Consider the following 12,634-nt stretch of genomic DNA (forward strand, 5'->3'; position numbering starts at 1 on the left):
CACAGACTCAAATAAAGTTTATTACAACCCCAAGATGTTTTCCAGAAGGATTGCTGCCAAGCCAGCTCTTCCTGTTCCGCACCATCCGCCCTCAAAACCAAGACTAAAAGCTAAGCCCTAGAAGTAATTAGAGATTTGTTCTCTCTAGGAAAATGAGACTTCTGCCAAAAATAAATAGTTAAACCAGACAGTCTTTGCACCTGCTGAGACGTTCATCTTGATTTTGTTTTTACCTGAGGTATGGTACTTACCTTGAAGACTGAAGACTGACATTTGTATCTTTTCTGAACATTGCTGTGATGGCCCCTGGGCAACTCCTTTTCTTTATTGATGTTAATATCCTTTAGTTATTTTATGTACTAGGTGATGTATTATGTTGCCTGTTTTCCTGAAAATCTGTAATTGGCTGGAAGCCATTCCTCTCTTTAGCATGTGAAGACTCTTCAGAATGGCTCAGAAAACCAAACTATGGTAGTGCCTGTCATTAGGCAGGCTGTACTTTCTGGCCCATTTAAAACACAGTAAAACCTCAGACCTTGGATCCCACTAATGTGGAATTTGTGATCACTCAGCTAACGTTTAATCGTGCAAAAAGTGTGCTTAAAAAATTAACAGTGCGAGGGAAGTGCTTGTGCGTGCTGTTTTTACTAGCGTTTTCGAAGCTTCCGTGTCCGTGGCCCTGGCCCTGCTCATCCCTCAGCATCCCCTTGCTCTCCACTTCTCTCTACACACTGGGCACACTGCCCTTGCTCCCCTCTGGCCCTGGCCCCTTTGCCCGGAACACTCTCTTGACCTCCTGTCTTCTATGCTTAGGTCATGGCTCACTTCCACCGTCTGCAGCCTCCAATGGCACCTCCTGAAATCCTCACCCCCCCTCTACCACGTGAGCCACCAGCTCTGTGTCAGGGGAGTTCGTCTCCCACTGTAGGGGGCCAGCTCTCACTGCCAGTGTGAGACTTAGCTTGTCCCATGCTCATTCCCATTATCAGAGGGAGATGTTACCACAGTTGGAACTCAGAAAGCTTTGTAGCATAGAAATCATGCTACCAAGCCGTGGTTAGGCCCCAAAGGCATCACTTGTTGGAGTCGTAGAGTCACATGTGGAAGGAAGGCAGCGTCTTCCACAGCCCCTTGGCCTCTGCTGAAATCGTTTCCCGCCCATGTCAAGGTCCAACTTAGACCGCACGCCTCCTCCACTGTGCTGCCTAGGAATGCCTGGGAGCACCCCCCCCATCTTTGTTGAGTGACACGTAAAATAGTTTCCGAGGTGAAAGACACCCACTCTGAATTTAAATCGCATCTTATATTAAAAATTTTAAATTAAAGTGTGCATAAACCTTTGAGCACAACCTTTGTGAAGTTGAGGAACAACTGTAAATGTGATGAAATAGCCAAAATATTGGCAGCGGGGAGGGGATCGAGGTGCAAGGATAGTCCTGGATGAACCCACTTTGCTTGCATAATCAGGACACTGCTTCATACAGCTTAAATGTCTCTCTGGATTAAGACGAAGACTAAGGGTTAGGAGTCTTGCTCCCAGAACCGTTCTTCATACTCTCAGAGGGCCTTTCCACCTGGCCAGCACCTGCGAACCCTTTGGGATGGAGTCAGGGGAGACGGAAGGCAGTCTTCTTGCTGAGAAGAGAGGAATTCACTTGCAATTCACATTCCACTCCCTTCACACATGTGACTGAGCACAGGGGAAGCCAATAGGACAGAAAAAAATCATGAAACATTTAACATGCATTTATCGTTCCACAGCCGAGCACATGCTGCTATGCCCTGTTGCTCCAACTTCAGGTGACTGATGATCAGGGGATCTTTGTTCAAGTGTAAGGTTTATTGAGACATCAGTAGGAAGAAGGCCTTCCTTAACTCTGACGAATGGGCTACAGCCTTGGCCAGCCACTCAAGGGGAGCGTTCGGAGTGCAGTGAGGCAGCTTAGAACCGGGGCCAGGATTTCCGTGGCCCCACCATGGTGTTGTTCGCTTCCTACTCATTCAACAAATACGAATGGAAATCTGTATCTCTGTTCTTGTGTTTAAGCACAGGAAGAAGGAATTGCCTGCACCATTGGTGATGTACTGGGGACATTAGAAATGTAGTGCACATTACACTTTGCTTGCTTTCAAGTGTCACATGTAACGTGTGGGGCTCAACTGTATAGCTTGGGCCCCGTGGTTCACTTAATCCAAAAAGAAAACAGAACACACAGAGAGAAAGTTGTATGTTTTTAAGTGCAATTCGCTGCGCAGGCTCTGCCTTGGGTAAGCCCCTTCATCGCTCTAAACTCAATGTCCTCGTCTACAAAATTGGGAATAGTAACAGCAGCTCTCACAGAACTGAGATCATCATGAGATAGTCTTTGCGAAGGGCTTAATACAGTGCCCGGCATACGTTAGTCACTCTCTTTCCAAGAAATGTTTCCTGATTATGAGCTTGTGTTAGGGTTTTGCAATTTAGATTCTCTGGCAAGAGACAGCCAGAAAAACCCTAGGTCCCTGTGCTGTCATCTCAGAGTGATGCTGAGGAAGGGGACAGGAAAACTCTTGCAGCCTTCTGGGTGGTAGGAAAGATAAGGACACGTGCGTGGCAAATTGCTGAGTAAGGGGCCAGCGGGTGGCCGGTGCTAGGCGCTTGCAGGGTCGCAGTCTGTCTTCCTGCTGGGCCTTGGCGCTCTCCAGGTGTCTGCCCCCCTCTCTTTATCCCAGAGTTAGCTTCATGTCTTGGGGGAGCGGAAGGTATCGGTGGAGGTGCCTAGAAGCTGCTTTGTTCCTGAGTGGACAAAGAAGCAGGAAGGAGGCAGCCTAGTCCATGCCATCCAAATGAAGCTTCTCGGGCTGGGGCCGTTAGTCCCAGAACAACCCAGAAGTCAGTGTGGGCCCCAGACACGCTGAGGTCAAACCAGACACTGATAGCTTATGTCTTTATTTGCATTAAATTAAAAATTTTTTGACTACCTTTGTGCCTCCTTCAGACTCCCAAAATGGTATGGGTATCCTCTTTTTTCCTCTTCCATCCACCTGCTTATAATGTGGAAGAAACGTGTCTGCTGACTCCCAGGGAACGGCAGATGGCCATTTTTGCCCCTTCCAGCTCTCAGCCACGTGGCCGTTGCACGGATTGGTGGCAGAGGTCGGGGGAGTCTTTGTGGCCACCCTGGTTCACTCATCTCAGAAGGAGATGATTCTGTTCTTCTCTAATAGACAGTTGGATTAAAAAGCTTTGAAAAAGAATAACGGAAGTGTACAATCCCTATAGTTTTAGCTCTAAGTCTAAATAAAAGCAGTGAATTGTGGTTGTTAATTTTAGATTCAAAAACTACGTAGGACTAACAGATGTGCCTTGAAGTATTTTTAACATATTAAAAGCTAGGGCATCTTTTATGGTCAGACAGAAAGTTTGGTGTTTGGCCAAGGGTTGAGTATGGCTGGGGCACTGGCTCTGGTGTCTGGGATCTGCCATCATTCCTTTCCCGGCTGCTCCGACCTCTGACCTGATCTCAGGCAGCCGCCGGCAGGGCCAGAAGGAGCACAGTTGCGGCCAGCTCTCCACAAGAGCCGCTGGGATCCAACCCTGCCCTTAGCTATGTCTTTTAAAGATTATATTCCGAGTCTAAGTAGGAACCTTAAATATTTTGACCTAAGGTTGTTATAACTCTTTCAAGATGAAAACCAAATAGAATAACTTATGAAATTCAAAACAGAATGTGTGAAACCAAATAGGGTTTGAGTTTCTCAACTGGGAACGTTGCAAAGCCAGTTTCGTAGGAGTCTTCAAACCCAGATGCCCTGTGTCAGTGGGCGGCGGTGTTTTAAATAGCCTTTGCTCTCTTGAAGCAACGAGATGTGAACACTGCTATAGCAAACACCATCATCACCTTGTTCAGAATTGTTCTCTGCTCCCGCTGGATGCCACAATCCTGAGACGTGTCAGACGTGCGGTTGTGGACGCACAGAACAAAATACAAGTGCTGGGGATAAAACTCGGCAGCTCCCCGGCTCTGGGGGTCCTTTGTGTCTCCCCTGGCTAGGTGTGGAAAGCCTGATCCATTCAAAGTGTGGTAATGACCTGTCTAAACTTGGGAACCAAGATTCCACCAGATAAAGAATTCGTTATTACCACATTAATTATCCTGTATACCATCTGGGGATTTTTCTATTTAAATGCCCCGTCATCCTGTGGCAGATCTATATATGCTGACATGAAAAGATTGCCAAGACATGATTTTTGGTGAAAAAAAGAAAACTGAAGAATGGCAGGGTTTGCTTGATTTCATTTCTGTAAAAAATGCAATACCTATTCATAATATATATATAAATGCAGAGAAAAAGGTGAAGCACATGATTGGGAGGCCACTGTGAAGATTAAAGAGGGGACTTTCACATCTTAGTCTAATTATACTCATTCAACACATTTCTTAAGCCTGTGTTGTATGCCTGGTGCTGTTGTAGGCTTGAGGGGTGAGGGTTCAGCAGTGGATTGAAGACGTGAAAGTCCCAGTTCTCCTGGAACTCACATTTCATGGGAGAGACAGGCAGTAAACAAAGCAACAGAGAACATGTCATGGAGAAAGCAAGGCAGGGAAGGGGCAAGAAGAGTTGGGAGCAAGAGGTGGCAGTTTTCATTTTGGAAAGGCCGTCAGGGAGTTCAAGGCCCAAAGGAGGTGACAGAGCAAACTGTGTGTCTTTCTGGGGCGAGAGCCTTCCCTGCATAGGCAATGTCGAGTGTGCAACCTCCAGGCGGGGCCAGGGAGGACCTGCCGTGTCTGAGGAGCATTTAGGGGCCCAGTGTCACAGTGGCTTAGTGAACAAGGTGGGGTGATGAAGAGGGTGAAGACAGCTCGGGGGCTGTGGGAACTGCCCACAGAACTCAGTCTGAGTTATACGAGGAGCCACGGGTTGGGGGGTTCATGTTCTGACTGTGTTTGATTGTATGTCTCTGGCTGTCATGTTGACAGAGGAGAAGCCGGATGGTCAGTTGTCATAAACTCAGAGAGAGGTGATGGTGGTTCAGGCTGCCAGTGGTAGCAATGAGGGTGGTAAGAAGTGCTGAGAACCTGTATATGTGTATATTTTTTGAAGACAGAGATAATGGAGGCTGCCGACAAGTGGGATGAGGGATGAAAGAAAAGGAGACGAGTCAAGGGTGGTACTAGGGTCTGTGTTCTCAGTCACTGTGAGAACGGAGTTGTCTTACCCTGAGAGGAGCTGGTTATAGAGAGGCTGGTAGGAAGGATATCAGGAACTCAGTTTTGGACACGTGAAGTCTAAGAGGACATGCCAAGGAAGCACTTTGAACATAGACCTACTAATTTTTATTAATAAAAATATTAGAGCAGCAATCGGTGAAATTGACATCAGGAAATTAAGAGAGAAAATCAATAGAACTAAAAGATGGTTCTTTGAAAAGATCATTAAAATCAGTAAGTCTCTAGCCAGGCTAACTATGAAGGAAGAAAAAAAGAGGGCACCAATTACTGATATCAGTAATGGAAGAAGGGATGTCACTACAGATCCCATGGGCATTAAAAGGACAGCAAAGGAATATGATGAACTGCCCTCCTCCCACAAATTTGATAACTTAGATGAAATGAACCAATTTCTTGAAAGGCACATTTTACCAAAACTCACAAGAAGAAATAGACTATTTGAATAGATTTATCTCTATTAAAGAAGTCAAATAAACAATTAATAACCTTTTAAAATGAACGCACCGGCTCACATGGGTTCACTGGTGAATTCTATCAAACATTTAAGGAAGAAATTATGCCAGTTTTTTTTTTTTTTTTACAATCTCTTCCAGAAAATAGAGGCAGAGGGAATACTTTTTAATATATTGTACCTGGCCAGCATTTATCCTAATACCAAAACCAGATAGACATTACCAAAAAAACTACAGATCAGTATCTCTTATGAACATAGATGCAGAAATCCTCAAGAAAATATTAAAAAACTGAATCCAGCAATGTATGAAAAGAATTATACACTGTGGCCCAGTGAGATTTATACCAGGTATGAAGGTTGGTGCAACAATGGAAAATCAATCTGTGTAATCAGGCTAGAGAGGAAAAATCACATGATCATCTCACTAGATAGCAAGAAGGCATCTGACAAAATCCAGTGCCCATTCATGATAAAAACTCTCAGCAAATTAGAAAGAGAAGAACTTCCTCAACTTGATAAAGAACAAAACACCTTTAACTATCATACTTAATGGTGGGAACACTCAAACGTTTCCCATTAGGCAAACATAGGCAAAGAAATCCCCTGACTCCGCTGTTTTTCATCATTGTACTAGAAGTCCAAGCTAATTCAATAAGACAAGAAAGAAAAATAAAAGTTATACATTGGGAAGGAAAAATATAACTTTGTTCACAGATGACATGATCATCTATGTAGAAATTCCAAAAGAATTGACAAAAAACTCCTGGAACTAATAAACGATTATAGCAAGGTTGCAAGATACAAGGTTAGTGTATAGAAGTCTATCACTTTCCCAGATAACAGCAATGAACAAGGGTAATTTGAAATTAAAAATATAATGCCACTTACATTAGCATCTCCAAAAATAAAATACTTAGGCATGAATCTAACAAAATATGTACAAGATCTACGTAAGGAATACTACAAAACTGATCGAATATATCAAAGAAGAAATGAATAAATGGAGAGACACTTCCTGTTCATGGATTAGAAGACTCAGTATTTTCAAGATGTCATTTCTTTCCAAATTGAGCTATAGATTCAACATAATCCCAACCAAAATTCCATCAAGTTATTTTGTAGATATTAACAAATCGATTCTAAAGTTTATATGGAGATGAAGAAGACCCAGAATAGATGACACAGTCTTGAAGGAAAAGAACAAAGAGGAGTGACGCTACCCAACTTGAGATTTACTCTAAAGTACAGTAACTGGGGCTCCTGGGTGGCTTAGTTGGTTAAGCATCTGACTCTTGATTATGCCTCAGGTCATGGTCTCTAGGTTCATGAGTTCGAGCCCTGCATCGGGCTCTGCATTGACAGTGCAGAGCCTGCTTGGGATTCTCTCTCTCATTCCCTCTCTCTCCTTCCCTGGCTCTCACTGTCTCAAAATAAATAATTAAACTTAAAAAAAAAAAAGCTATGGTAATCAGGACAGTGTAATATTGGTGAAAGAACAAAGAGATCAATGGAACAGAATAGAGAGTCCAGAAATAGACCCACACAAATTTTAGTCAGCTGATTTTTGACTGAGGGGCAAAGGCCATACAATGGAGCAAAGATACTCATTTAAACAAATGGTGCAGGAACAACTGGACATCCACATGCAAAGAGAAAAAAAAAATCTAGACACAGACCTTGCACCCTGCACAAAAATTAACTTCAAGCCAATTGTGGGCCTAAATGGAAAACTATAAAACTTCTGGAAAATAACGTAGGAGAAAACTTAGCTTACCTTGGGTATGGTGATGACTTTTTAGGTGTAACCCCAACAACATAGTCATGAAATAAAGAAAGAAAAGAAAGAATTTATAAGCAGGACTCTATCAAAATTAAAAACCTCTGCTCTGCAAGACAAGTTGAGAACAAGAAGACAAGCCACAAACTTGGAGAAAATATTTGTAAAAGACACACCGGATAAGCAATGGTTACCTAAAACACACAAAGAACTTTTAAAACTCAACAGTAAGAAAATGAACAATTAAACAATGGACAAAAGATCTGAGCAGACGCTTCCCCACAGCAGGCATACAGATGGCAGGTGGCCATGTGGAAAGGCGTTCAACATTGTATGTCAGAGAACTACAGATTAAAACAAAAATTAGACACTGATGTGTACCTTCTAGAATGACCAAAATCTAAAGCGCTAACAGCACCAAATGCTGGTGAGGATGTGAAACAACAGGAACTCTCATTCACTGCTGGTGGGAACAGAAAGCGGCACGCCATTGTGGAAGACGGGATGCAGTTTCTTACCAAACTCAACATCCTCTTGCTGTATGATATCAGCAGTCATGCTCCTTTCAGTAGCTACCAAAATGAATTGAAAACTCATGTCCACACGAAATCCTGCACATGGATGTTTATAGTAGCTGTATTCATAATCACCAACACTTGGGTTTAACTGAGATGTCCTTCAGTAGGTGAGTCAATGAATAAACTGTGGTACATCCAGACGATGGAACATTATTCGGCACTAAAAACAAATGAGCTAGTAAGCCATAAAAGACATAGAGGAAAGTTAATTGCATATCACTAAGTGAAAGAAGCCAGTCTTAAAAGGCTACGTACTGTAGAATTCCGACTATATAACATTCTGAAAAAGGCAAAATATTGAGCTAGTGAAAAGATCAGTGGTTGCCAGGCATTAAGGGGAAGGGAGGGATGAATAGGGGGAGCACAGAGGGTTTTTAGGGCAGTGTGACTATGCTGCGTAATGGGGCACATGTCATTGTACACTTGTCCAAACCCACAGAATGTACGACACTAAGAGTGAACCCTCGTGTAAACCATGGACTTTGGGTGATAATGATGGGCAGTGTAGGTCTATAGTTACAGTAAATGTACTACTGTGGGGCAGGATGTCAGTAGTGGAGATGGTTACGCCTCATGCGGGGATTGGGGCATACGGGAAATTTCTGTACTTAACTGCTCAGTTTTACTGTGAACCTGAAACTGCTCTAAAAAATAAAGTTAATTAATTTAAACACAATATTTGGAATTTTAAAGCACAAGTGGAATATCTAGTTACAATCTGTTAACCATAAATGTATGTAGCAATCCTGCACGTGAGGGCAAATAAAGTCTTTAACAAGAAATTATATTTCTGGCACAATATGCTATATTTATGTACAAAGACCTTACTGCTTGTAAAATTTCAGTATATGAGTTCAGTGACTAGTAAGAATGAATAAAAATGAAGCTCTTCAGTTAAACTAAGCAATGGAGCATGTATTTATAGTTACTAATTAAAGGTCTTTGTAAAGCAGGAAAATCATGAACAGTAAGTGGTAAACAGCAAACCATTCTGTGGATTCCGGCCTCATAGTGGCTTAAGATTACGCTGCAATTTAGTCTCACCAGAGGCTGAGATTTGATTGTAGTCCAGTTGCCTTCCAAGGTAAGTCCTTACCTGTTGCCTCCGCAACTGGCCCCCAGCTTTTGTTGTAAGGAAGCACTTTAATGGGATGCACGCTGAGAGGCAGTTAAGGGAAAAAAAAAAAACCCAGGAGAAAGAGGGGATAGTACCAAGAATGTAAGTATGACAAAGAAAAAGCCAAAGTATGGAGGGATGATAAAGAGAATAACAGAATGAATTTAGAGCCCGAGGAAGGAGACAAAATAGGGACAAGGAAAATAGGAGAGAAGGAAAGGTAATAGTATAAGTAGAAAGAACTATTAATGGAAGGCAGATTAAATATCAGAAGAGAAAATAGAACAAACGACCAAAGTAGGAATGTTGGAATTTACAGTGGAGTACCACATCATCTCTCCTAACCAGTAATCTTGAAATGGTCAGCTGATATATGGGTAGTTTCACCCCCCAGAGGATATCTGACAACATCTACAGACATTTTGGTTGTCACAGCTGAGGGGGTGCAACTGGTCTAAAGGGGACAAAAGCCATGGATGCTGCTCACCAGCCCAAGATGCACAAGACAGCCGTCCACGCGTCCACCCGGCCAAAGAATTCTCTGGTCAATATGTCAAAGTGATGAGGCTGACAAACTCTCCATTGAGCTCTGGCATCAGCTCAGATTCCAGACTCCCAGTGACTGGTGCTTCAGTCCATCCCATTGTGTCTTGACCTATGTGTTAGACTGCATGTATGTCAAGAGGATGGCCACACCCCACTAAAGAAATTAAGATCTGGCTAAGAAAGTTTATTGAAAGTAAAGAATCCTTTCCTTCCTTCCTCCTTTAAGCAAGTAGTCCGTGAAAACCTGCTGGGTGCCTATCTGCCAAAGCTTGCTTCAAAAGCAAGTCTTTATAATGGAGAACAGACTGGTGGTTGTCAAGGGGCTACGGATGGTGGAGGGATGGGGAAGGGTGTGACTGTAGAGTCCTGGTGCCTGGGAGGTCTCTGTAGCTCTGTGTGTTGATTGCAGTGGTGGTTACGTGAATCTCCCCATGGGATGAAGTGACACAGAGCTATACGTGTACATCGCACCAACGTCAGCTGCTCGGTTTGGACCTTGTACTCTAGTTATGTAAGCCATAACCATTGGGAGAAATTTGGGGAAAGGTATATGAGACCTCTCTGTAATATATTTGCATCCTGTGAATTTATACTTACTTCAGAATGAGGAGCTAAAAATAAGGCAAATCTTAAAAGGAAAAAACCAAGATGGGCCAAACAATTTACAAAAAGATGTAATTCTAACCAGGGCAGACAGCCATGGTCCACACACACAGCATTCTATTCAGATTTATAAAGGGAAAGAACCAAAGAGGCAGCACGGTCTTGGAGCTTGATGTGGAAAACTGGGAAGACAATCTTGTTTTTTATTACAATTGACCTATTCGGATACAGTGCCAATAGCAGATAAACATGCCCTCTTGTGGCATCAAAATATTTCTATTTCAGTGGAACACCTGTATTGTCAGACTGCAACAAGAAGTCATGTTAGTCACATCTAACATTTAATTGCATGTCTTGTTACAGGGACAAGCGGATCTTTTGAAATATGCCAAGAACGAGACCTTGGAGAACCTGAAACAAATCCATTATGCTGCTGTTTCATGTGGGCTGAATAAACCGGGCACAGAAAATGCCGACGTTCAGAAGCCGCGTCGGAGCCTGGAAGTCATACCTGAAAAAGCAAATGATGAAACTGGAGATTGAAGGAATTTTCTAGAAACCATTATGGAGTTTATAACTCTAGGACCAATTGTAGTCAAGTGGGACATTTGCTTTGCACTCACTAATGAAAATAATATTTGGGATTTTAAAGCACAACTGGAATAGCTAATTGCAGTCTCTTAAAACTGTGAATGTATGTAGCAATTCTGCGTGTGAAGGCAAATAAACTCTTTAACAAGAAATTATATTCCTGGCCAAAATATGCTATATTTGTATGCAAAGACATCGTTAACAGTTCCAGGGTGAACCACAGACTATTCGTTCTAGTTCCGTTGAGAAAAAATGTTTTCCTAACTGAAAACAATTTCTTAAGATGGAAATGGATTGTATTGTCAAATTAGTATTTATTGGACAGAAACCTAATCTACGCATTTTACTTCTATACGATTGCCAGAGTCTCTGGGTTATAGATGATTTTGGTGGCGTGCCTGCTGAGCCATAATTACTAGGGAGAATGTAAGTGGACAGATGCTCCGAGTCCCCAGGGGCCTTGGAGAGCCGTCGGGTACAAGGACTGCAGCTCCCGGCTGAAGACACACGCTGGGTAGACATACAATGTAAAAGCAGCCAATCTGGAAGCAACACATTGTAAATAGTTTTTCATTGTATGAAGTAGCGTTCACATTAAAACGATGTTTTATGATATTTCTCCAATAGCAGTACATGGCACTTAATGAAAGTTTTAACTTTTAAAATTTCTAGTTAAAAATATTCTACTCTTCAGAGGAGCCGATTGTTGAACCAGCTTTGTCAAAAATGAGTTGCTTGTCTGGCTTAGCGGTTTTGCTTCGAGGAAGGTGCTCACGACTTTGCGCAACGACAGCTGACTGATTCTACCAGGAACCGAGATGCCGCTTTGTGCTTTGAATTCGCACTGGAGTGCGGGTGCCTCCAGACCGTGCAGAGGGTCCGTCAGAGGCAGTTAGAGGGGCTGGGGCACGTGTAGCTGTCCTCGACCGGCTGGGATTTTAATCCAAGGCTTTATTTTCTAAATCGGTGAAACTTTGTGCTAGTTTTGAAAACATACCAGACACTGCAGCCTAATTACTGCTTCTCCCAAACCAAACCTGCTTTCAGATTTTGGAAGAGTAAAAGCTCTAAATCCTCAGCAACCCTCCTTGATTTGTCCATTTTCTTTTCAGTGGTTCAGGTCTGCAAGCCAGATAAATATGCGTAATCTGCTCTTTCCTCCCAGTTAGGAAGACGCTCAGGCTGATATATTTAATTTATTTCTGCCCAGACTCCTAAATATCCTCTTAAAAAACAGTTTCTCTGCTCAGTTCTTGTCATTTGCATTCTAAAGAGTGTGCTTAAGTGAAGGTATGCATCTTCGCTGGCTCTCGGCACCGTGTAATTCCAGTTAGAAAATTAAACCTATCTGTCATTGGAATGATTGCGCGGTTCCCGGCGCACCCCGGCGAACGCCCGGCGGGTAGGTAGCTTCAGTTCTCTGCTCGGAAATGAACTCCACACAGAAAAAAAAAGCGGGGGGTGGGGGGCAGTGCGGGAGACTAGCAACGAATTAAGAGTAGCTTTATAGAATGAGAAATAAAATGCTGTATCATTTAGACCATTGTTAATAATCCTCGAACTCAGCTGGCAAGTAAATAGCAATATTCAACTTCACGGTGAAATCCAAAAACAATAAAAAAATGACTTTTCACAATAGAATGAAATTGAACGCAATGCTACATTTACAGCCGTGGCAGGCATCAGTGGAGGTGTGGCTTGAATGACTCGGAGAGCAAGGCCCATGTGATTTGCTGTAGGTCATACAGGTGTGGA

General features: G+C 42.9%; 1 protein-coding gene across 5 annotated transcripts in view; it reads left to right on the top strand.

Moving 5' to 3' along the window:
* Nucleotides 1-11,494, top strand: part of PLCL2 (phospholipase C like 2) — a 191,861-nt gene extending 180,367 nt beyond the window's left edge. For 3 of the 5 annotated variants that reach the window (XM_045037657.1, XM_003992151.6, XM_045037658.1), the window contains one exon: nucleotides 10,652-11,494. In XM_045037657.1, coding sequence (XP_044893592.1) covers nucleotides 10,652-10,831 — 180 coding nt within the window. In that variant the 3' untranslated portion in view covers nucleotides 10,832-11,494. The remainder of the gene's footprint in view (nucleotides 1-10,651) is intronic. The other 2 variants (XR_006585522.1, XR_006585523.1) reach the window with 1 other exon arrangement.
* The last annotated feature ends 1,140 nt before the right edge of the window (nucleotides 11,495-12,634 follow it).

This window comes from Felis catus, chromosome C2, assembly GCF_018350175.1.
Source record: "Felis catus isolate Fca126 chromosome C2, F.catus_Fca126_mat1.0, whole genome shotgun sequence".
NCBI classification, from domain to species: Eukaryota; Metazoa; Chordata; class Mammalia; order Carnivora; family Felidae; genus Felis; species Felis catus.